We start from the raw sequence: 23,924 nt of genomic DNA, 5'->3' as shown, positions 1-23,924 counted from the left end.
AGTGTGCTACCTTCACACCACAAGCACATACCGAACTCACTCGGATCATAAACAGCAGCACAAACGCTCAGAAGATCTTTGAGAAGCAGCAATGCTGGTTCGTGTGAAGGTCAATGCTAAACTAACAGCAAACCCTATAAAATGCCCACGTCAACTGCCTGAACACATCCATTATCTTGCAGACACATCTATACGTGAAGCACATTTGCAGTTAGAGAAGACACTGAGCGCTTCCGAGATGTTTATCGTGTGCTATCCGAGTTCCAGTTTTACTTGTCAGCACCAAGAGGACATATCTGGGGTTGGACAAGTCCTAGTGTATTCAGCATGTTTTACATTATGAGCTGACAATTCAGATGATATGCAACAGGCAGAATCAACCTCCTGAGTAAAAAAAAGAGTAAAAGTCTAAGTAAAGGACAGAGTCCTAGGAACATCTTAGATATGAGTGGCAGGAAAGAAAAAAAAAAAAGAGGGAAAGGGGGCTCAAGGGCACTGCGAGCAGAGCTCTGGAGCACAGCGTTTGTTTTTACAAAGTCACTTTCCTAATAGCTTTAAAAATAAATTATCTGTTAAGGAAACTGGCCTAACCTGGCTGCTTGCTATCGATGGGGGTTTAACCCAAACTGCCCCAATGTCACAGATCTCATGAAAACCCCAAGACCACCTGTGCCTCCCAAGTTCCTGATAACGACAGGCAATAACAGGCTCCCATGCTGTTGTACCTCCTCGTTATATCCGTCTGCGTCAGATCTAACCAGAATCTTCCCCACACTAGGGATCTCCACTTCAGAGACCTGCGAGCCAGGCTGGGCAGCAGACTCTGTCCCTTTAGCATCCTGCTGCTGTTCTGCCTGAGCTTTAAGGGCTGTTGCGCTTGGCAGGGCCTTTGCTGGTTCAGCCTCCTCCGGCTGTGGCAGCAGACAGAAGAAAGAGAGAGAAAGAGAGAGGAGAGTAAGAAACACAAAAACCCTGGAAAGCAGAAGGGATCTGAATGAAAAGACGCAGAGCTACAGAGATCTAGACAGGGTAGAAATTTGTTAACGGGCAGATGGGAAGACTAGAGCTGGCTGCTTTGTGGGCCCCACTGCAGCGTTCTCACCTTGCACAGAGCCGCCTCCACACCGTTCTTCTCATAGGCATCAGCCGTGTTGGCAATGGCCTGGGCGGTCTGCTCCTTCGCCATCATGGCATGTTGGGAAGACAATGAGTGCAGGTCAGGCTCGCAGGCTGAAGACTGATCTGATTGGAAATGGAAAGAGATGCTGATGTTACAGAGAAGATACAAAATCAGAGGGACAAAATGGGAAATAGCAGCCAGGGCGGATGGCTGCAGGGTACCACTCCTTCAAGCTTATCAGGAGCACCAACCGATTTCCCTGCCCTGTTCATTAATCCATACAGCTGCTCTTTCTACATCACTGCAAGGGCTGCAGGCCTTCTTTGTTACTCAAATCAGCTGAGCTCTCCCAACACCCAGCTCCCGGGATAGGTGCTGTAGCAGAAACATTGGGGTTGTGCTGAAAACCTGATCTAGTAAAACATGGAAGTAAGAGGAATTCCCTGGCTGACAACAACAGCAAAGCTCATGCATTTAAGGCTGTGCACATGCTTGGGGCGCAGGAGCTTCTCAACTGGATCCTCAGCCCTTTCTGTGCAGCTCAGGAGGTCCTCAGTCGAGAATAAATACCTCGGCCATTCAGATGCTCATTACTGCAATAATTTTTGGGTCCCTCCAGGAACTGTGGCTTTCACAAAACATTCAGCGAGTCTTTTTGTCGACTGCTGCGTCATGTGGCAAACCAGGAACTCCAGCTGCACGTCACGGTGGCCTCTGAAGCATGATAGTTAATCCTATCCAGGATGTACTGATCAACCAGCTCCCTACATTGCCCCTTCCAGTTCCAAGTACACGAGACTCTTCCTCACCTCCTGTAACACTGCTGTGCAGCTGATATCCGCTGCATTTCAACAGCAACATCTCACACTGGCAGGTTTGTAAAACTCTTGGAAATCAGAGAGACACAGGCTATCAAGGAGAGCATGAAGTGGCGGTTTCCCACCCAGTGGTTTACTCTGCACAGGTACAACACATCACAGTGTAATTAAATCAGAGGGAGATTAGATCTTCTACTATTACCTGACTGCAAAACCACACTTCACGAGACAGTTACAGGCCTGTAGCTCTGTTGGTAGCTTTCCCCAAACTTTAAAATGCGTTTAAAAAGGCTTTGATAAGAGTGGGATTTGTTCCATGCAGGCAGTCCCTACAGTCCTAACAAGGTCTGCAGCTGCAGAAATGTCACACCAACCTTGTCCTGATTCAGAAAAGAAATCCTGAGATTCAGAAGCAGATGATGGCTCAATCTGAGGGATCTTGCAGGATTGCTCCCCTTCCCATTCCTCCACCTCCTGTTCAAGCCTCCAGTTGTCCTCTTGTATGTAATGCTTCAGTTCAGGTGGCAGGCCTTCAACTTCCTTCTGGAATTGCCCAGCCCCTGCATCATCATCTGTTGAACAAAAAAGACTTTTATTTGGCAAGACTAGACACGGAGCAAGGTAACATTATTGTCCAACTAGGGGAATCTTGAAATATGGCAGAAAAATCAGCAAACAACTTGGGAAAAAAATCAAGCAAAATAATTGTTTTTCCACTAGATTTTGAGGTTGAATTTAAGACATTTCTTAAACTGAGGACAAGGATCAGGCAGATTATAAAAGCTTCTTGGCTTAAGGGAGGTCTTTTTCTTCTGTTAGCATAGAAGTCCTGGTCCAGGCTGGGGGCTCCTACCCACCAACCCCACACTAACAAAGCAACAAAAATGGCTGTTTCTGGAGGGCGTTCCCAATTTCATTGAGCTCACTGAAAGTATTGGTCAAAATTTCAAGAGGGAGATATTTAACTTTACCAAGGGCTACTATGGATGGGACTTATATGGCGAGAGCTAGAATACAACATCTCACTTTTTTTTTTCATTTGGCCACAGCCAATTTACAACCTCTCCAAGTCTCATTTTTCCCGTCTCCAAAATGGGGACAACACTTTCTAGCTATGGGTATTAGGAGGCTGAAAGAGCATCTGCTGCTAGAGAGACTACACGTGACACAAGCAACTAAGACAACTAGGGGCTTTGAGTCCAGCACCTGCAATGTGGCGTGACATCTTATCCTTTATGTACATCAGGCAGTAGGCACTGGCATTCTTCAGGCCTCCAAATGAATCTCTCTCCAGCTCTTCCCATGATGATTCTGTCACTGAGATGTCATTGTATTTAAGCCAGCTCTTCCGGGGCTGGTCATAGATATAGGCCCAGTAATGACCTGCATTTGCTTGGCCTTCATGAACCAGGACTGCATGCAAATGATAAGGAACCTGAAAGTTCACAAGGACAAGATTTCCAGGCTTATTTTAAGCAGATTAAGTAATGTGATCTCTACAGAAAACTAGAATGACATTTGCAGCTGTCATAATGTCGAAGAATTGTCCATTCATATGTTGGAGTGATGAATACAGATTCCTTTTCTCTTGGTGAGCTCACTTTTAAACAGTCTCCCACCAGTGTTTGCAGCATCTACTGGCAATTGGCCCCCAGCTAAGGGAGGGACAGAGTGGTGGCAATTATTTTCAAGGCATCCATAAGGAAGACTATGCTGAATGAGAGAAACGTACTGGAGGGGAACAGTACTGTTGCCCTACTGGGACAGAGTTCAGGCTTTCAGGGTCTTTGTACAATCCACATATATCTATGAATCTGAAAACCTTGTCTTATCATGGGCAGGAGCGTGCAAAACAGTGACAAGTGACAACAGGCAACACCCAAATGCATTATGATGTATCCATTGCTAGGTTAATAGATTCTAGTATTGCCTGATGGAGAACACTGCTCTAAATTAATTATCCCCCTCCTCAGAAAGGCAGGGTTTTGCTTTCAAAGAAAGCCCTGCGATACATTTAGTGTCACCCCATCCTCCCACACACGCTTGTGTACAAACATGCAACTCTAACAGCAAATGTAGCTTGTATGCACACATCAGTATAAACTTTAAGCACACTCACATTTTACCTTAACCAAGTCACATTGCATACCTGACGGAGGAGAGGGTCACAGTACATCTTCTCAATGGACTGGCTGATTTGGGCAATAGAGCCCTTCAAATCTGTTAAGAAGAGCATGCACAAGGAAGTTAGCAACTTGAGGTTTCACAGCATCCCCTCCTTCCCAAAAAACACAGGGCTTCACACTGAAACTAATCCTTAGATGCCTATATGATATTTAGGGGGAATTTAGGTGTCTAAGTCCTGAAGAGCAAATAAAAATGGCCTTTCACCAGCAGCTCTAAGTAGCATTGGGTGCCTAAATGCATTAGATGCCTTGCTTTCAGGCTGCTGAATTTCACAGGCATCAACACTGCTTCTGTGCGCACAGTGCCCCACTCCTTCTTAGCCCTATTGCTGTTCAAAAGGATGCTGGGGCTTCTCAACTCCACAGAAAAGGAAGCAGAAAACATATATGGACACCTCTAACTCATATCAGCACTGAGTTCGGCTGAAAACAGCTGCTGGCATCCACCTTTTGCCCACACATCTAGTGGCTGGAGAAATGCCCAGTGGCAATCTGGGTTCTGGGCCCACCTGAGCCAGAGGGAACTTGAGACCACAAGCCCCACTTCCTACCACCTTGACTTAACCAAGGGAAGCACAGGGGAGGCCACACACTGCCTGCCCATTAAACCTGGACTGCTGGACGGACAAGTGGGGCTGAGCCTAACGGCAAGCAAGCAGGGAGAGCCTGCCTCCACAAGCTAGTGGTCCCCAGCTCTCTACTGGGAAAGCTCCAGTCCCTGTTCCTGGCACTGACGGTGCAGATTTAATTATGCCATCACCGATTAACCCACAGAAATAATCCTGGCAGCTGAGACCGGGGCCCTCCCAAGTGCAGCACGTTGCATCTGCACTCGGTGCTGCAGGGCAGCCCCGCTGGGGTGGGAGCATAGCTCACGAATTCTCCAGCAGAAAGGAATCGAATCTGGCGCATAGCTGAAATACTTGACAAGCTCTCTGGGCCAACCTTGAATGTCCTGTTCAATCTCACTCCTCCAGCGCTGCAGGCATGTCCGAACCAGGCTCATTTCCTCCTTGGTGGCCACGTGAGGGGCTGGGCGCTCAGGCACTCTCGTCAGTGAAGCTGAGGAATGGACCGGCTTGCTCACTGGTTCTGGCTGTGGCTGAGTGTCTGCTGGAGCAGAGGTCGCATCTTCAGATTTCTCAGCATCCTCCATTTTTAATGCACTGCGAAGCAAAAGCCAAGATGGACAGACAGTTATCCAGGCTGCCACCACCAGTGAAATCACTCCAGATGGCAATCTTTTAATGATCAAATAAAAAAAAGACAAACCCCAAACCACTTGAGATGTGAATGAGCAGTTCCCTTCTCAGAGCATGCCCAGCTTGTATCGTTGATTATTCAGAAGACAGCCCATCTACAAGTTTATTCACCTGCAATCCCTTCCTGGAAGACTAGATCCCTGGACAACAGGTGATACAAGTCTTTGCACGGCTCATTCCTTCCACACGCGGGTGCAGAACTGCCATCCACAGACGCTGGCCATTGCTTTCCTGTTGCGCTACAGAACTCATTCTTTCTCTGCTTTAATTTGGAGTGCAAACCAAGCACGGTGGGCAGATGTGTGATCATTAATATTGCACTACTTTAATGGCTGAAGAAACAAAAAAGACCACCCTATGCAAACAGATTGCATCATTTTTTCAGGATTACTGCCTAAACACAGCACTTTGGCTTTGTCTCCAGAAGGGTGCAGGGGGAAATGGGACACACTAGACGCAGAGTGTCACGTGGGTACAAACTGGCAGCATTAGGATGAGAAACGACAGATAAAAAGGTGACCAACTGCACTTTCTGGGCTACCATATTGCACATCCTCACTGTTCAGAGTGCCTAGACGACCCCATCAGGGCTTCCCTCCTGCATCTCCAACTCAAAAGGAAAAACCTAGTGCTCTCTCCTTCTCTGGTGAAGAGTTTTTTCTTCTTTCCTCACCTGTTTTGCAGCAGAGGCCCATCCAACACACGGGACTCCGCTTGGGGCTCCAAAGGGGCCGCCTGAGACTCCTGGGTGGAGGGACCATCCGCAGGCAGCTTGGCGGTGACAAATTCAAGGACATACTGCAGCATGTCAGGCAAGGGGAAGCGGGTTGGGCCAGAGCCATACTGCATGTATCTAAAGGGCCAAAGCAAGAGACTGTTTTAATAACTGAGGAAGAGGAGGATTCTGGCAACTGAGAAAACACAAATATGCCTGATGAATGTGTGTAAATTAGCGACCAACAGTCCTAAGGGGGTGTTAATACATAGCAGGTACACAACGTGGTAAATGCAGCTTGCACACTACCCTGCCTGCTCCCCGACACCCTGACTGCTCTTCATGGACCAGCCCTCAAAGCAGTCTGGGATCCTCTCCCCCATGCAGGGTTTTTTCTCCCACTCATGGACGCTCCCCCATGCACCTGGCTTCTGTCTTCCTTGGTTGGATCCTCAGTAAAACAGAGGTGCTAGGCTACAAAAGTGTGCCCTTCTGCTCTGCTCAACCTTCCCTTATCTCCAAGTCACTCTCTGTGTTCCCCACCACCCCCTTATCAGGAGTCTCCCAAGAGCTCAAGAAAATAATTTTTTCCTAGGGACTATTTGGCCTATTAAATATTGGACTTCTTTGCTCACTCTCACCAATACAGAGCCCAATTAAAATGGTGGTGTCTGTCCTACACACAACTCTTGACAAATGGAGCCAAGACTAACTTCATCCTACATCCAATGAACCCAAGAAATGGCCTTGGCAGGAACTGTTACATCTAAGGACTGCAACCCCATCCATGACTTGGCCAGGGAGCATCCAGGGCTGGGAGAAGTGTGCGCCTGGCTTTTCTCCATGGTTTTGAAATCTGGCACCACAGATGACTCAGAGCAGTGGCCACCTCAAATTTATTTATTTTTTTTAATTTCCTTCTAATAGCTTTCCTTCAAATAGTTTTTTGTCCCTCTCTGCAAGTGTTCTTGGAAGATGCAAACAAGACAGAACGTGATCATATCAGCTCTCAGGAGATTTTACCACCCCTTCAACTCTCTTCTGAAATACGAACTTTCATTTCTACCCAGGAGAACTTTTACAATCTTTTCTCCTATGCCTGAAGAAGGGTGTTTGGGCCTGAAACCTTTCAATTAAAGATTTTTTTTTTGTTGCAAAAATCAAGTTGGTCTAATAAAAGATATCACTTCTACCATGAGTCCTAATTCCTATCAGCTCTCAGTTTATTCATCAGAAGATAAATTTACCATGGACTTAAAAGCTGACAATGCAGCAACCCCCCTTTTCTCTTTATTTAGGAACAATAGCATACGCATAGCCTCTACTTTGTAACATGCTTCAAGAGAAGCCAGGTACCAACTTCCACACGGTAGAAACCTGGCTGCTTACCTTTCTAGTTTCTCCTGTAGAACTGCGATTTGCTCTTTTAACAACCTGATCTCCTCTCTCTTCTTCTGAATGGCCTCTTTACTGCTGTACAAGTACCTAAAGAAACAATACCCCCCAAAAGTCACTGCACAATGTACACACACCTCTCTCTTGCACACAAACATGATATGGACCCTCCCTGTTCCCAGACGCTCGCCCCTTTGTTGCTCAAGTTAGAATAAAACAGAACAAGTGTAAAGCAACAGTTCTGAAATCTATCCAGCAACATAGCAGCTCACCGGTCCATATAAATTATCTGAGGAAATTCAAGCTTCGTGTGAATCTTCTCTGGCTGCCCCAGCGATTGATTGAATTCAAACCGGGAAAGCTCAAAAGTCAATACTGGAGGGAGCTTCGTAAACCAGCGCTGCGATACAAACAGAAATGTCCCGGCAAGGACAGGTTTTGAGAATATTGCTGCGTGACATGTTTTACTTCCACACATCACTACCCCCGCCACAAAAAACGCTTCTTCCTTTAAATAGACAAAAGTACATATAAGTCATTGAACAGCTAGTCAGGAAGTCTGAAGTTACAAAACCTAAAAGACGTGACTTCCATTTCAGATTTTCACTACAGAAAATCTGGTTGATTATAATGTCCCCAAACCCACCCCGTGCACTCAGATAGACAGACTGTCAAACACTGGATTAAAAAAAGCCCCTGGAGAATAGCCTTGGAGCTCCTTCGCAATGCAGCCGGCATGCAATGGACATCGGCAGACGGCAGCTTTTACCCGAGACTTGGACACTCATCAATTCTCAGTTTATTCATCAACTGTTCAACTTACAAGGTTCAGACAACAGACCCAATGTCCTGGGCTCTGGGCTTTCTCTAGCTCCCACGTTTCACAAATACCTCAAACATCCAGTGCCAGAAGAATACTCCACCCATCTCTGCAGGGTGTCGGGCAGACAGTGCTCTCCCCTTGCAGGCTCTGGACAGTACACTAGGGTCATTGTGCTCTGAAAGACCTGTATCCTAAGTCTTGACACAATTTTCCTGACACCCTCCCCCAATCAAAATGCACCAGCAAGATTTTCTTTTAATATAAAATAATATTTAAAATTAAAGGCAATCTTATTTACATATACAGAGGGAAGTCTGTAAGTTCCCTCGAAAGACAAAATGTACCTTATTCTATCTCCCCTATCATGCAGTCTTCCAGGCACAATATTTTAGGAAGTGAAATCAAGCACGCATTTTCCAGTCACGTATCTTAGCAAAAAACCTGACAGCCCGACTTGTGCTTGGATAGCAGAATACCTAGGAACGGTCCCTTAATTACAAATAAAAAAAAGTTTCCCCTAACTTTCAGTGCAGGTTTTAAAAGAACTGGAAACTCAAATAAAAAAAGGACCTCTGGGAATCATGCCCTGGGCCCCTTCACCCCAACACTGCACCATCAATCCAGCTACAGTTCTGCTTCAATTGTGTCTGGGCAGCACTTGCACAGAAGCAGACACTGCCAGCACGAGACAATTGATTTTCGAGTCCAATGGGCTTTATTAACAAGTTATCCTGAGTCTAGAAGCTGCCCTCTTTTTTTATTGAAGCCATTCCAACTCCTCTTTCAAACTCTTTTCTAGTGAGGGTGAAACTTTCTTCTCCATCTCTACCTGGATGCCTAACCCTCTCAGATACCTCCTGAGTGCTGTCTACACCACCTTTTTAACATTCCCTACCCATTCACTCCCTTCCTCTGCCTTCACATCACATCCCTTTAGCGGCCCTTCTCTGCAGTCTAACTTTCTTTATAGAGAAGTGAGGTTGAATGCAATGGGCGCATCTTATTTTTCACTTTGTCACAAAATTAAGTAGCTTATGATCGACTCATGATTTGAGTGACTTCGGAAAAAAGGAAAAAAAAATAATCAGCACAGGCAGAAAATTTAAGAGTGAAAATGAGACAGAAAAAAAAATACACACTGTAATAGGGAGAAGAGATACAAATTCCAAATGGCATACCATCGAGTTAAGCACTGAACTTTACCCTCCGAAAATATGGAGGCAGTGGGTCTCCCCCTACTCAGGTACAGGTAAGCTTCAACAGAAAGAAAGAGACTTTATCACACTTACACATCAGAGGCAGAAGCTTTTTTAAAAAGGTCAAGTCCTTGAGTATATTACACAGGACAAAAACATCTTTAAAAAGAAGCTAAGGCTCAGCGACTTCAGCATCAACTCAGACATTTAATATTCACATACATTTACATTACTCTGGCTCACCACCGAATGTTTTACAATTGGTTAGGGGGAGAATGTTTTCAGTGTGCATTTTAAATGTTCGGGGTACACAAAGGCCTTCTGCACTATACTGATGATACCCTTTGGAGAAGAGCAAGTAACACATCAAACCAACCTCTTGTCCATATTTCACCGATTGAGTTGTTGCCTTCTCATCAATCTCCCCCTCTATCATGGCCCCTTCCAAGCACTCGGTCAAGTCCCGATAACCGTTTACCTGAAGGGGATACTGGCCAAAAGCCTCTATTTTGGAAAAGGTGTTGCCTGAAGGAGGGAAGGAAAAAGAAGAAGAAAACTGTTCAGAATCAAGAAAAAAAAGTTTTTAAGATCCCTCTGGTGCTTAACTTGGCACACACAGACGTGCATTTCCTACAGACACAGTAGACTTGTATCAGCCAGTGAGATCTCATAGCAAATCAGTCAAAGTTGTGTAGCTGACAACAATATTAGAGAAATTCGCTCCCTGTAGTCAATGCTCTCCAGAGAAGAGACCCTTTTCAGACCTATGCGTAAGCAAGATGCCAATTAGAGGATACCAACTTCACACTATACACATCATCACCAACACAACTACGATCAGATTATCTCTACACTTACTGTAATGCAGAAGGATTAGATAATGTCACTAAGGACCTGTGACAACACACCATGCTACATACCCACACTGGAGACATAACTCTGTGGTAACACTTAAACCAGTCAGAGGGGTTGCAAAGGAAACCCAAACACCCAGACTTACCCTCGTGGATCCCTTCGGTCAGGAAAGTCCCATAGAAAAGTTGTACCATTGGGTTTTCAGATTTGTCTCCAGGGCTGCTGCTTTCCGAAAGGAAAAGTGTGCATTTTGTTACATGGAAATGGAGCATGAGGGTAAATGCCACTTACTTTTGCAAGAATCGACATATTAAAGTGTTTATTTTGATTATGTCCCCAGTAGTTATCTGGCACATAACAAAATATCATTAGAATTACCACGACTAAGAGAAAAGCAAAGCAAAATCGGCCCTCACAGCTGGGACGCTGGGAACAAGCGGCACGCATTTAATGCTAGCATAGTGCTATTCATGAAGCTATTTTTCCAGCAATGGGGTATTAATAAGGACTCAAATTCAATCTCTAAGCTTCAGCCTAGGGCTTTTGAGACTTTGATTAAGTGCAAAGGAAATAAAGTAATCAGTTTATACTAAAGCTAATGGGTAATTTCTACCTTACCAAAACGCCTTTCACCAAGAACCTTGAGAAGCTTTACAAATATCGTCCCTCCTGTTACGTAAATGGGCAAAGTGATGCACTCAAGTGGAAGCAACTTGCTGAGGTTAGCTTAAAAAACAAGCCAGTCGCACAGTAAGGATTGCAGCGTAGGAGTCTGGGCTACTTGTTCCCTTCCCTATGCCGTACTTTATTTGTTCCAGCTGCATTTGTACTCTAAACGTAAGCCACAATTTATTGTGGCCTTTTATCCCCAACAATAAAAAAGTCCTCTTCTTCACTTCAACTGTAATACTTGCAAGCAGACTGTGAAAAGCAGCTGCTATTCACGAACAGTCACCTGTGCACATCCACTCGCTCCCAATTAAACCAGATCTCACTACTAACAATGTCCTACACAATATGAATTTACCCTACAAGCCATATCAAATCCCAGAAGAAAGATGTTCATAAATCCATCTCAAAAAGTTACTTAGTAGCTCGTGCACTCTTTAGGTCATGATGGCCTTGAGTAAAAGCACATATCCAGGCACAAAATGAAAAGCTGCCTACTAGGAAATAGGACTATCCTGCCCGACTCAATGAAGAAACATTTCTTAGTCGGGTCAAAAGTCTGATTAAAACTCCTGCCACAGTTGATTTAAAATCCATTCTTCCTTCAAAATAAGTGAAAGCTGCCCCAACCTAAGACTCACTTAACGTTAACAGCTAGCTGAAACGCATCCTCCAGCCAATCCAGAAGTTTGTGGGTGAATTCGCTCACATCTTGCTAAAGAGAGACAGAAACCAGAGAGTCAGTCATTTCACTGAGAAAATGCTTTGATACTTTACTAGTCTTACATTTTTTTCAAATACACGCCCAACACCATTGCAGGCTTTCTAGCTACCTGGTTATCAGGTGAACCTGGGGAGGAGGGCTGGAAACTATGCCCTACAGGGGTTGTTGATAACAGACAGCTGGATACTGCGCAATTAGGAACTAGGAAGTGAGAGAAGGGTCAGGAAACCATAATAGGGTTAAAAAAAAAAAAGGGATGCAAGCAGAAAAACAGGGGAAGTCTGCAACATGTAGGCTGTAAATCCTAACTGCAAGAACAGTACAACAGAACAAGCAGCCTAGGGAAACTGTGGACTCTCCCTTCACTGCAAATGTTCAGAAAAAAGCCAGATAGTCAGGGTGATTTAGGGGCAATGAATCTTGCATCTGTGCAAGGGGTTGGGCTGACTCCTGAGGTCCTTTCCATACCTATGATTTTATTCTGAGCTAACTGCCTCAGGGTACATTCTTACCCTGCAGTAAATGCAAGAGACAGCTCACTCCTAAGTGGAAACAGGGCAAGCTGCCTCGCATTTACTGTAAGGTAAGAGCAGGCCCATAGGCAATGACCCCAGAGTTGCTGATGCACTGTAAGTTCACACCCTACCTCATTGCATGATAACTGGTTCATGTGGCCGTAAGTCAAGTCACAAGAAACTGCCCTGGGGCATAAGGAAATACACCATGCTTCCAACCCAGCAGTCACTTCCAGCCCACTGTGGACCACCAGAGAGAGGGTCACACATGGGCTGTTTATCCTTTTTTTTTGGAAATCTTGTGCATTACATATGGGTAATGACACCAGTCACTGTACTTCTACCTGCCAGGTGACAAACATGTATCCACTAGAAACCCCGCAGCACCAAGTGCAACATGACTGACATCTTTGCCAGGGTTGTCATGGTAAAAGCAGACAGGATTTTTAGGCATTTTACCTGCTGCTCTTCAGCTGTTCTAAAGGCCTCTCTCAAAAGCTCCAGCGCTGCAGTGGGGTCCACAAATCTACGGTGCGTTCCCAGCATTAAAGCAAAGAGACACTGAAGTTCCTGCATGAAGGCAATATTTCTCTTTTCCTGCATTAGAAAACATAAGCACATGACAGTTTAACGCAACGGGAAGAAAAGCAGCAACTCCAGAGTGCACATGCTACTGGCTTGGTATCAGCATCTCCAGAGGTACATGTACAAGGCCACAAAAGGGACATGACTACTATAGAGAATCACAGAGACTTGTGCAAGGATCTCTCTCTGGAGCAAATTCAGCCTTGACGTAACAGAAGTGAAATACCTTCAGTAGTTCCAAAAAGTGGGAAGTCTAGAGTTTGGAGAGGTACCAAAAGTAGTAGTATTGTACCGCAAATACGGGCACTGAAATGCTGCATTTCATTTTTAGACAGGAGATTTTGGGGGTTAATAATGATGGCCAAGGCAGCAAGTGCAGAAGCAAGTCACGGATATCTGGTCCCATAAGGGAATTTAATACTGGACAGATTCCCCACCTTCAGTTTGGGAGAAGGGCTATGAAGAAAGCTCTCAACCATTTCTGTCATTTCTTGAGGGTTACCCAAGAACAATTTCCTTGCTTTGAGCAGCCAGATGTTTTCAGAATCACCAGCTGGGCCACCTGAATCCTCTCCTTTTTTTCAGACAAGCTCCACTCCAGAAGAAAGTGGGGAGAGGGAGCCAGAGGAAATGCCACGCTATTCCTCTGTTAGGACTTACGTTGCGACTTCGACAGTTCTCAAGCACGCTTTGGGGGAGAGTGTAACCAAGGACCAGCCTCCGAAATTCTGGCAGCTGGAAAAGAGACTGAAAGGGAAGAAGAGTCAAAGGACAGGTCAACACAAAGCCTGGGTTTAGCTCTCCTTTGCCAAGTCTGTGCCTTTTTCATATAGTGCAGGGTCAAACTCTTCACTGCTTTTTTCCATGAAAATTTAAATCTCTAACAGCTTAGCAGTCGACCGAAGCCAGGTCAGAGTGCTTCCTGCCCTGCAACCTGTCCGTTCAACTCTCCTCCCATCCTCCCAGCGACAGTTTTAAGCTAACCTGACGGCAAGCCCTTTGGAAGGAGCGGGGACAGATCTTCCATTGCACAAAGGAAAGCTAAGTGACAGAGGGCAGGGGCATTAATCATGACCCCAAAGAAGCATCTGACACCTGCTCCCCCTTCTCCCCAAAATAGAAAGACACCGCCCCATGTTTATCTGCTGATGCCGGTGTAAAAAGAACTAGGTGTGTTAGGTTTCTCTTTCTGCTGTCTCTTCTCATTTAACTAATCACTAATAATGCACCCTGGCTAGTTTCTTATTAGATTGGGCACCTAAGCTACTGTGTTCCATTAACTGGAATCTGATACACCATGCATTACAGAGCCAGGATTTGTTCCAATACAATTACATTATCACCACTTTGCCAATCTGGCTACTGTCATCCAAGAAGCATTGTGACCTCACTGCACCATGAAATGGAGTGCACGGGGGTTAGCGACAATAAATAAAAAGCATATTCATAGACCCTTTCCTTTACATTGGAAGTCTGGCCCTGATGGTAGCTGGCCCATGGTTTTGAGCAGTTTCTGTATGACATAGGGTCATGCAAAACAGTTTTCTCCACTGGAGTTTAGGAATTGAAGCAGAAAGCTGGTGGGTCCTCACAACTGGGTCCCAAAACGCAATTTTAAAAAATGCAAAAAACTCACAAAATCTGAGTAATCACTGCTATTACTGTCAAATTCCTGACAGCTGGCTGGCTTCCTATGACCCATTTGCTCATGACTTGTCTCATGGCAGTGTTGTAGGGATTATTCAAAGTGCATTTTGACCTCTGCATACCAGGCATTACAGAAAGGCAACACATGTCTGTCACTATTATGCATTACCTGTATGACAGCACTAAACCAGCATGTATTTCCAATGTTTTTCAATCCAACAGGCCAGTCATCCACCCTCCTCCAGTTGTTTTGATTGGGATTCTCTCCCCAGACTTCACATCGTTTCCTTTTGGAGCGATTTTTGTTTTCTGCAGCATTTGTTTCGTTGGCCCTGCCAGAAAGGTTGAAAAAGCAAATGCAACCTTGCAAGAAAGCACCTTCAGAGTGTCAAGCTCTTTAAAAGGAGATGGAAATTCATACTGGCAAATCATCCCATCTAGTCAAGTAATCACAGTGGAACCAGACCAAAGGAGCTATACTGTCACCCCAAGCAGGAGACATTTATGAAACAGTCTCACGCTGACATACAAAGCCTGTCACCTCTAGGTCTACTTTGTTATCGTATATATTACAGAAGAATCTAATAGTATTGAGCACTAAGTCTCTACTGACATCCTCTCTGCCTCAGAGAATTTCCGTTCTTGGATGGAAAGAACAGCAATCTTAGATTGCAACAGGAAAACAGAAATCAGAGAGGATGGGGAGGATGAAATAAGGTAAAAGTACAGTACAACACTTTTTTTTTCCCCCTATAATACAAGCTACTCGAGAGCAGGATTTGCAGTCTGAGTATATCACGTGTTATATTAGAGACAAATCCAGGACAAATCAAATCCAGTGCATAGCCACCAAGTGTAAGGCTGCTTCATAACCTGCTTAAAATGAGTTGAAGGAGGCAGTCCTGGTGCCAGTTTTTAAGGGACTGATACCCATGATACTAAAGCCTCCATGCAGATCATGTTAGCAGGGATGGCAAGGAGTGACTAGGCTGTGTGGAGAACGAGCCTTTCTTCCCTGGGTGTGTATTACAGTGCTAGCATAACAGTCCCTCCAAATCACATATGTGAAATGTTGTTAAAATCTCCAGTGTGATAATTTAAGCACCTCCCAAGGACTCTAATAGATGGAAGTTAAGTGAATGAGTAATAGAGGGGTTTTTTCCCCCTGCAGTTGTTAAAAATGTACCAGGCATAAGGACCACAGAAGCATTTACAGGAGCAGGAAAAACACTTACATATTCACTGACCTGTTAGCATCCCTTTCCACTGTTTGGACTTTTGGAGACTCCATTAAGCTGAGAGCAATGACTGCCTGGAGGTCACCTTTGTTATCCGGCGTTAGATCAATCACATCTGGGAATTGAAGGAGAGTTTTTCATCACTTTTTATGCCAGAAGCAGTAAAAACCCCTTTTTAAAAGCAAAGGCCAAGTATTATTCCCACTTTGTGTCATAAATGCCACTACCTTAAAATGCAGAAATGTTATTTTCTGCTGCAAAAGTAAACCAACTCCTTGTCCTTTTGAATTTCAAACAAATAAAATTTAAGGTCGGAAAAAAATCTGGGTGGAAAAGGCATGTGCTCCATGATATTTCAAAGCATGATTCAGATACTGGGGTAGCAGGCAGCAACAGCTTGGACTGGGATTAGTAATGGCACTAAGGAAGAAGGACCCAGCGCTCAGTGCTTTGACTTGATATTTGATATTTTTAGTATCAGCGTTAATTAACAGACTGGCTTGAAGGAGAAATGGGTTTCAGTTTAATGTTGTTTGCACAAGAACTTGGAATTAAATTCAAACTCAGACACTATGTATTACTGGTCTCCCACTGTCTCTTGCAAATGTTCATTGATGAACCCATTTTATTTGCCATCTAAAAGAGTAGAGAAAGCTGTAATTTTGGAAGAAGCCGGACATTAAAGAACAGAATAAAATGAAGGTGAACAAGTGAAGTTAAATCTCGTCCATTAAGCAGGGCATTTTTTTTTAAAGTTGTGCATAAAAGGCCACTCAATAAAGAAGCACGCTATTTCTGTGGTATATTTACGTTTAACATAATTAAAACCTTAGTCCACTGAAAAAAATTCTTTAAATTTAGATTTACATTAATGGCCCCTGTATTTCAGCTTGTTTTTATACGGATTTTTTTTTTTTTACGTTTTATAACATTAAAAAAAATAAATTCCAGGTAATTAAATTCTAAAGTCCCAGGAACCCAGCAGAAAGATTCTCAAATGGCCTACTGTCTGTGTAATCTAGCAGTCAGTATCTTCACTTCAGATGTGGGTAACTTGAGGCTGATTTAGCTGCCTGGCAGCAAGAAGCTGTTGAAACACAGTGAAATAAGCCCCTCCTAGCAGTTAAAAATACTCATCTCATCTGCAGGTTTTGGCAACGTGGCTCCTGGCTCCTTTTCTAACTAGACTACAAGACAGAAAACAGCTCTGGGCATTTCTCTACCTCCAGGAAAAAGAGTGCAGCAACCTACGCTGTAAGATCTGTCTACCTAGGATTAATTAGCATTAACCATATTATAGCAACCACCGGCAGCAGCGCAGTGGTGTCCAGGTGGTAGAAAAGGTGGACTAAAGTGTGAAGGGAGACCAGACCATTCTAGCTTGTAGGAAAGCCGATCTGCTTTAGTTCTCCACGGTAAAAATGTCCAAATCTTGTAAGTCCCTCTGAGCTTAGGTTCCCTAGAAACTCAAGTGCTCTTAAAAACTTTTCACGCTTAGCGCATGCTGCTTAATGAAGATATTAATAGGAACACCTCTATTCACTTAAGAGTGATTATCCTGGTAGTAATTTCAGTCCTGGATGCCTGAGGAACCTTAAAAACGTGAAGTATTTGAGCAAATGAACAACTGCTTCATCACCCAAAAGACAAACTGGATAGTCAGGAAGTGCCAACATAGAAAGCCAGACACAAAAGAAAAAGTTGGCTGGGTTGTTCGGTGGCCTGGACCAGTCAACAAGGGAACGTAAGGTTCAAAAGGAAACGCTGTGAAACGTCTTCTAAACCGTCTCCTGGAAAAATTACGTGGAAGAGTCAAACTTCTCCTTGCAGCAAGCAGGTGTCTGCAGGAGGAAGCTCATGCAGGAAGGATGTACAAGCCGAATCCTCTATGCCGCTATCTATGTGGGACCTCAGATGACAGGAGGCTACAAGCTTCCAGGAAGAGCTGCTGCATGCTTAGATATTTTTGAGTCAGACAATTGACCTTTTGGAAAGAACAGCACTTCAAAGTCACCATCTGGTACATGAAATCATTTCATAGCTCTACAGCCAGTATTCAGTTATTACCCTTTGCTTCTCAAACACTACAAACGGGCAAAGAGCTTTCACTTCCTCTTGGCCTCATGAGTTAAGGTCCGCCACAATAAATTCTTCAGAGACACAAGCCTGGCCAAAGCCCATCAAGCACCAAACTCTTCTAGGCCTCTGCAGTAGGATCACCTCTGCTCTATATGCTCACTACAACATTCAGGTCTTCAGGTCAGCTAGCAGAGCCTTCTTTCTTAAGCCTTATATTGCTATTGCAACTGTTCCTGGTTTGTTTTTTTTCTACTACATGACTCAGATTTGGAAAATGAGTCATTTTGCCAGTGGCTTCAGAGGTGTTCAGTTGACCAGCAGTGGCAAACTAGTTCCTGCCAAACACTGCCTGACAACCGAAGTGTTTTTACTTTTAGCTGACAAGGACGTCCCTGAGCCTCAGCTGTACTTGTCCCATCCAAGAAGTGCAGTCCAGAAAGAGCACTCACCAACTGCAGAGACTTCCTCAGCCTGACGAAGGGTTTTTAAACCCGAAAGCTTACTAAAAATGTTTTTTTTTCCAACTATTTAAGTTGGTCTAATAAAACATATCCGATTCACCCAAAGAACCTAATCTATCAATTGTTCCTTGCAGTCCTAAAACAGTTAAAAAAAAAAAAAAAAATCACAGCTTGCCGTGATCATCTTGGGAGACAGGATTCTGGCAGGACCAGGGCTTTTTGCTAGCCTGCAAATGTCCCAGCAGTGACAAGCCCCCGTCTCTGTTAAAAATGGGGGACCACGCGTGACCATGATAATCTAGGTGACAGTGAAGCACCTACCAGTCAGCAGCCCCTTGCCCACAGCACTCCCTTCACCGTTGGACGGTTCTGCAGCAACAGCATCCTGGACAGGCTCTTTAACCTGCTCCTCAGTGAGGATGGTGACGGCTTCTGTTAGATCACCGTTAGCAGCCTAGGAAGAGGAAGGAGGGTTAAACCAGCCATTATTCTGAAGTTCTTTTATATACATGTGAAGGAAAATAACACACAGTTCCCAAATTGGCTGGCCACAGCAATATGTTGACAGCCAACACTGGGGAGAAACAAAGGCTTTACACCTAGCACCTCTCACGTGACAAACACTTTGCTTCATTAGTTTGACATTACAGATGGTGTTAAATAAACTTGAGCTCCCTTGAAGGACAGCACAATGCTCCAAAGACTTACACACATAAGTAGTTCCCCTAAAACCCACCTACAACTTGGTTCCAAGTTGAGCACACATTTAAGCACCCTGCTGAATTAAGGCCTTATTAACTGGCAAGAGTGCTGCATTTCTCAAGAGATCACAGATGCAGCCCCGTGTATGGCTTTATCTTTTATAAATAACCACACAGAACAAGTAAAAGGAGCTACAGGAACCACATATGAAATACTAACAGCGCAGCCCATTTCCCAAGAGACTGGCATACCTACTTTTATTTTGAATTGTGTTTCATTATAGAGAGCAAAGCAGCGGCCAGGTCTGCAAACACACACGACTGCTCCTCTTTGGAAACTCTGTCATCCCCTTAGATACGATCTAATATTATACAGCTATTCCCATTTGAACAAACACTGATGATTTTTTTCATTTCTTTTTTTTTTTTTTTGAAGAATCATTCGCAGAAACAGCTAATTTCCTGCTGACACGCTTCAAAAGGTTCCAGATTGATAAACGTAGTGCTCTACCACGACGATTGTAAATATTTTAGTGCGTGTGATGGGTAGGGAAAAGCATTTCTTCTCTCACTTTCCAAGACAGCTCGCGTACTCTGCTTTATAATGTAGATGCGGGGCTCCCAAATAGTGCCCTGTGAGGGTCTGCGCAGAGCATCCCTCTGCCCTCCTTCCAATTACAAGTTTGGCTGTTTCACAAGACCGGGAAGAAATTCATCCTAGCTGGGTAGTCCCAAAGGTCTGAGACCTGCTGGCACAGATCACTGTGTTGCCAGCTCTGCCAATACATCCACATGTATGAAAGCATAAACCACAGGTCCTTGGATGCATTTTCCCACCACCCAGTGTTCCAAAAACAGGTTTAAAGCGAAGAAAAAGAAAAAAAGAAAAACCTTCTTCTATCCCACCCTGGGTTTTTGGTTAAGCTTCAATATGTACAGAAAGCAGCCTGCTCAACATATCATTTAATCCTTCCAGGTAACACGCAGTTTCTATTTAATGCTGCTTGTACATGCAGCACAGGTTTTTAAGCCCTGCTGTTGGAAAAATGAGAGTTCATTATCTACTGTAGGCTATTGTGTTTCAAAAGTCAGCAGGGCCATTAAGCCAAAAGGCTATGCCTTCCTGCAGTACCATCACCTGCTGTACTCGGGTGTCCATTGGGTTGCTGATGTACTTAAACTAACAGAAGTTAGAAGTGGGAGAACAAATAGTGACTTGGGTCTACTTCCAGCACAAACCAAAGTGCTCTCTAATGCATCTATATTTTACTACTTCATCAAGGCTACTTTTGAGCATCTAAAAAAATGGTATTCCTATAAAAATGCTTAACAAATCTTTGGGTTTTGAAAGATGCTTAGAGAGAGCCCTTTAACACTTACACAGAGCTTATAAACTGAACCAGCACAAGTCAATGGAAAAAAAAGCTGAGATTTGCTTCCAAAAGAACGGCGATGGCACAAACTAACCTTCAGGGCATTGTGAAGGCAGGATGGATCCTGAATCCCTGTGATTTCTCTCAACTGGTTTAAAAGCATCTGGCAGTCCTATATTAGAGGGGACAAAGAAAGATCCTGTAAGAGAAGGTGACTGACAAAGAGAGATGCAGTTGCCAAGGACTTGCTCGTATTTCTCACCAATACTGCGGGCATAAAACCCGATCTTAGATGAGCCAAGCCCAATTTCTTACACTTCGCTCTATTTGGATGAGGACTGTAAAGTCTTTTGTATTTGAGAGAACGTATGAAAAAGGGCTGCTAGAGGTGATACAGCCTGAGTGCCATGAGCGGTGCTGGCGGGCACCAATTCCCTCCCCCCACCCCCCTGTATTCATTCCTCCCAAAGTGGAGCAGCATGTGCACTGGGACATATAAGGAGCCCAGGGAATTCGCATGGGATTGATGGAGGGCTATTTTAAGCTTGGCTGCACATGCCATTGGTGCATGTCATATCTCACTTACAATGAGGTGTCAGAGATACAGAACACAAGGGGCCTGGAGGCTCCTCTTCCCTGCCCCCACAAGCCACTTGGCTATTTTGTTGGGCAGCGATTGTGCTTCTTGTGCTACACCTCCGCTGAGCAGGTAGGCCCTGCAGAGCCCCCCGCTCCAGAAGACACAACGCATAATTTAGGCGACCTCCAAAACCGTAAGAGAAATGTACACTCCCATGAAACCCAGATGTGCTGCGACAACCACAGATAGCCCATTCTAAACCAATAAATATCTGATGTCAGAGGTATGAATCTTGTTTTGTTTTTTTTTTAAAGCACAAAAATCAGACATTTCACATCTGTGTTTATTTCTGAGTTTCTAACCCCTCGCCACACACCTCTTACCATATCTATGAATTGCGATCAGGGATATTAGGGTACCCTAGGCTGTAAGGAAGGGGGTCCGGGATGTTTTAAAGCTTTTTCACTGAAAGTGGGTGGAATGAACAGGAAAGTTTCCTAGAAGATAAGGTAAGTGAATCCAGATACCAGCAAAGAGATGCCACCTGGTTGCAGAAGAAGCTAGAGAAGTTAGTGGAGAATCTAGTTAAATCTGGTCTACCGCTAGACTATGAATTCATGATCAATGGGATAAGACCAATGTTTGCATTACAGGCCTGAAATAACCATGAAAAGCCTGCACTTCATCCCAAGCATGGTCTGCTCCTCTACCACTGACTGCTCAAATGGACACAGCTACTTTGAAGGAACTGTCGATTATGGTGCAGGCACCAAGTGAAAAAAGGCTCTCCTTTGGGACCAGCAGTCACTGCACTTCCCATTTAAGTACCACAGTGCTATGAATAACTTCAGCCACCGCAGTGAACGAGGAGACCAGCTGATATCTCTTAATTATTCCAGCACCTAATTGCGATACTGCAGCCCTACCACTCCCCTTCCTAAATACAGCAGCAGCTCTTTGTCACTGTAAGTTTTAGCTGGAATTAAGAGACTGAGTTCTGGCTTTGCAGTGGAGCAAGTGCACAAGCCTGGTGCATGTTAACCCAGACAGAAATAACCATTTCTTCACATACCGGATATAGGCAGGACTCTTTCAGCTCTTACTCTCATGAGCTGCCCAGTGAATTTTATCCTCACAAACCTGTGCACCTCTTTGAACATATATGTACTAAGCTGCATTTTTCACTGTAAAGGCATCGTGTGATGTGATTCAACATCTCAAATCTTGTTTTCTTATGGTTAGTAAACGAACCCCCTCTTTGAAACCATGCATCAAAAGTAGAGAGAGCTGCTGTTTCACTGCTACTATTTCACCAAATAGTGCACACGGAGGTTGCTATGCTTTAGTTCAGCCGCGCTCCTTACAGTCCTTGCCCCAAAAGGTTCGTTTTCTCTCTTTTTTTCACAACCTGTAACATAGAAACAGTTCAGAGCTGCACAGATAATAAGGCCCTAATAAAAGGCACTAAGAAAAATGAATTGTAAAGCTCCTCAAAAACACTAACTTTGTTTAGTTTTCTGAATGCAATGAAGAAACAAACTGCTGGAGCTAATCCTCCCCATCCCCAAATCTAATCCTCAGAGACAGACAGATTGGAAGGTCTTATGCCTTGCCAACAATACAAAAGGAAACTGCATAATGCTAAAATGCCAACAATGTGAGGATCAGGCCTGGAGCACTTTCACAAAAGCAAGCCTATATATCACATTACTGATTTTGCTGCTACACCAAGTGTATTCCTGTTGCTTAACACCTTGTGCTCCAGGGCACATTTTTTTGCTGAAAGAACACCCTTATTAATAAAACCAACATTATCATCACAAGACACAAAGGCAGGACAAGACTTGCTTTTGCATCTGAAAAGAAGACAGCCTTCCAGAGAAATCTGCATTAAACACCAAAGTCTACAGCTGAGCATTTCTAGCTATCTAGAAGGCTTCTGATGCCACGTTGTCCAACTATTATTTAAAGACCATTTCTACAAGGGAATCAGTTCCCCCACCCCCCAACTGGTCAGTTGAGATAAATTTTGAAGCATCAGCAAAATATTCTGGATACCAGGATTTAATGGCTGAAAGTTTGTCCTGTCCTGTGAATGTCACGAGGTTCTGCACCTGCAGCAAACAAGAGCTAAACAGTGCTGGCATAGTTGCATCGATATATGTTTGAAAGCTACTTATTATTTTAATTCATAAAAAGACATAAAACCCTCTCTTCTGACTAGACATAAAACCCTCTCTTCTGACTACCATTTGGTAGTTTATAGCCATCTTCAAAACTGGAAATAAGCAACAAAACACCCACGTCCTGAGGACTTCTCAAACTGGGCTCAGGAATCCTGCCCATGCCCCTTAACCTTTTCAATCTTAAGGACTGCAAAAGTGTCCAGGAAATTTTTTTTTTTTATATATATCTTCATTTTGGAGTTACACATATGCTCGTTACACGCATGCTATTCTGCAGGATACAGGTTATTAATTAGGCCCCTGGAAAGGCAAGCTACCCAATCTAGCGAGTTCAGAAGACCGATCTGTAATGTGGCAGAGGTTGAAGGCAGTGGTTTTAATAATGTCAAGACATACACATGCATTCCAGTTCACAGCGAAGTACAGGAAATGGGACCCAGCAACTTTCTCCGCTGCGATCCTATCTTCCCCAGTTTGGATGCAAGACAGAGGGAGAGAGTAGGTTTTCATAAAGTGAGGTATTGCATACTTTTCTCCATGCATAGTCATCTACCTAAGGAGATTTCAAAAGCAGGATCCCAGAAAAGTTTGGTACCTTTAGTTTGCTTTTTAAAAATTATACTATGACCCACATCAGTTGCAAATAAGGCAATAAACAAAATTCCTTCCGGCAGGAAAGTACATTAAAATGTGGTTTGGTAAATGTTCACTGGGGTGGGCATCCTTCAAGGAGACAAAACAAAGTCTGAAAGGTAAGCTGGGGGGGGGGGGAAAGGGGCCAAAATAGTATTTTAGA

General features: G+C 44.1%; 1 protein-coding gene across 7 annotated transcripts in view; it reads right to left on the bottom strand.

Moving 5' to 3' along the window:
- The window catches only part of USP28 (ubiquitin specific peptidase 28), a 33,317-nt gene extending 11,471 nt beyond the window's left edge, over positions 1-21,846 (bottom strand). Inside the window, exons 1-18 of one of the 7 annotated variants that reach the window (XM_019511978.1) lie at positions 20,457-21,846; positions 18,610-18,742; positions 15,746-15,863; positions 14,680-14,842; positions 13,524-13,610; positions 12,738-12,875; positions 11,681-11,754; positions 10,516-10,595; positions 9,892-10,040; positions 7,769-7,896; positions 7,491-7,586; positions 6,060-6,239; positions 5,070-5,290; positions 4,088-4,158; positions 3,145-3,373; positions 2,313-2,510; positions 1,103-1,242; positions 726-911 (exon numbers count right to left, since the gene is read on the bottom strand). In XM_019511978.1, coding sequence (XP_019367523.1) covers positions 726-911; positions 1,103-1,242; positions 2,313-2,510; positions 3,145-3,373; positions 4,088-4,158; positions 5,070-5,290; positions 6,060-6,239; positions 7,491-7,586; positions 7,769-7,896; positions 9,892-10,040; positions 10,516-10,595; positions 11,681-11,754; positions 12,738-12,875; positions 13,524-13,610; positions 14,680-14,842; positions 15,746-15,863; positions 18,610-18,742; positions 20,457-20,525 — 2,460 coding nt within the window. In that variant the 5' untranslated portion in view covers positions 20,526-21,846. Of the gene's footprint in view, positions 1-725; positions 912-1,102; positions 1,243-2,312; positions 2,511-3,144; positions 3,374-4,087; positions 4,159-5,069; positions 5,291-6,059; positions 6,240-7,490; positions 7,587-7,768; positions 7,897-9,497; positions 9,576-9,891; positions 10,041-10,515; positions 10,596-11,680; positions 11,755-12,737; positions 12,876-13,523; positions 13,611-14,679; positions 14,843-15,745; positions 15,864-18,609; positions 18,743-20,456 lie in introns of those variants that run through there. The other 6 variants (XM_019511996.1, XM_019512005.1, XM_019511987.1 and 3 more) reach the window with 6 other exon arrangements.
- Positions 21,847-23,924: the final 2,078 nt, after the last annotated feature.

Source organism: Gavialis gangeticus, unplaced genomic scaffold (genome assembly GCF_001723915.1).
Source record: "Gavialis gangeticus isolate Ggan-Ray unplaced genomic scaffold, GavGan_comp1, whole genome shotgun sequence".
NCBI classification, from domain to species: Eukaryota; Metazoa; Chordata; order Crocodylia; family Gavialidae; genus Gavialis; species Gavialis gangeticus.
Note: the sequence above shows the minus strand (reverse complement) of the source record. Positions and strands in the feature narration are given on the sequence as shown.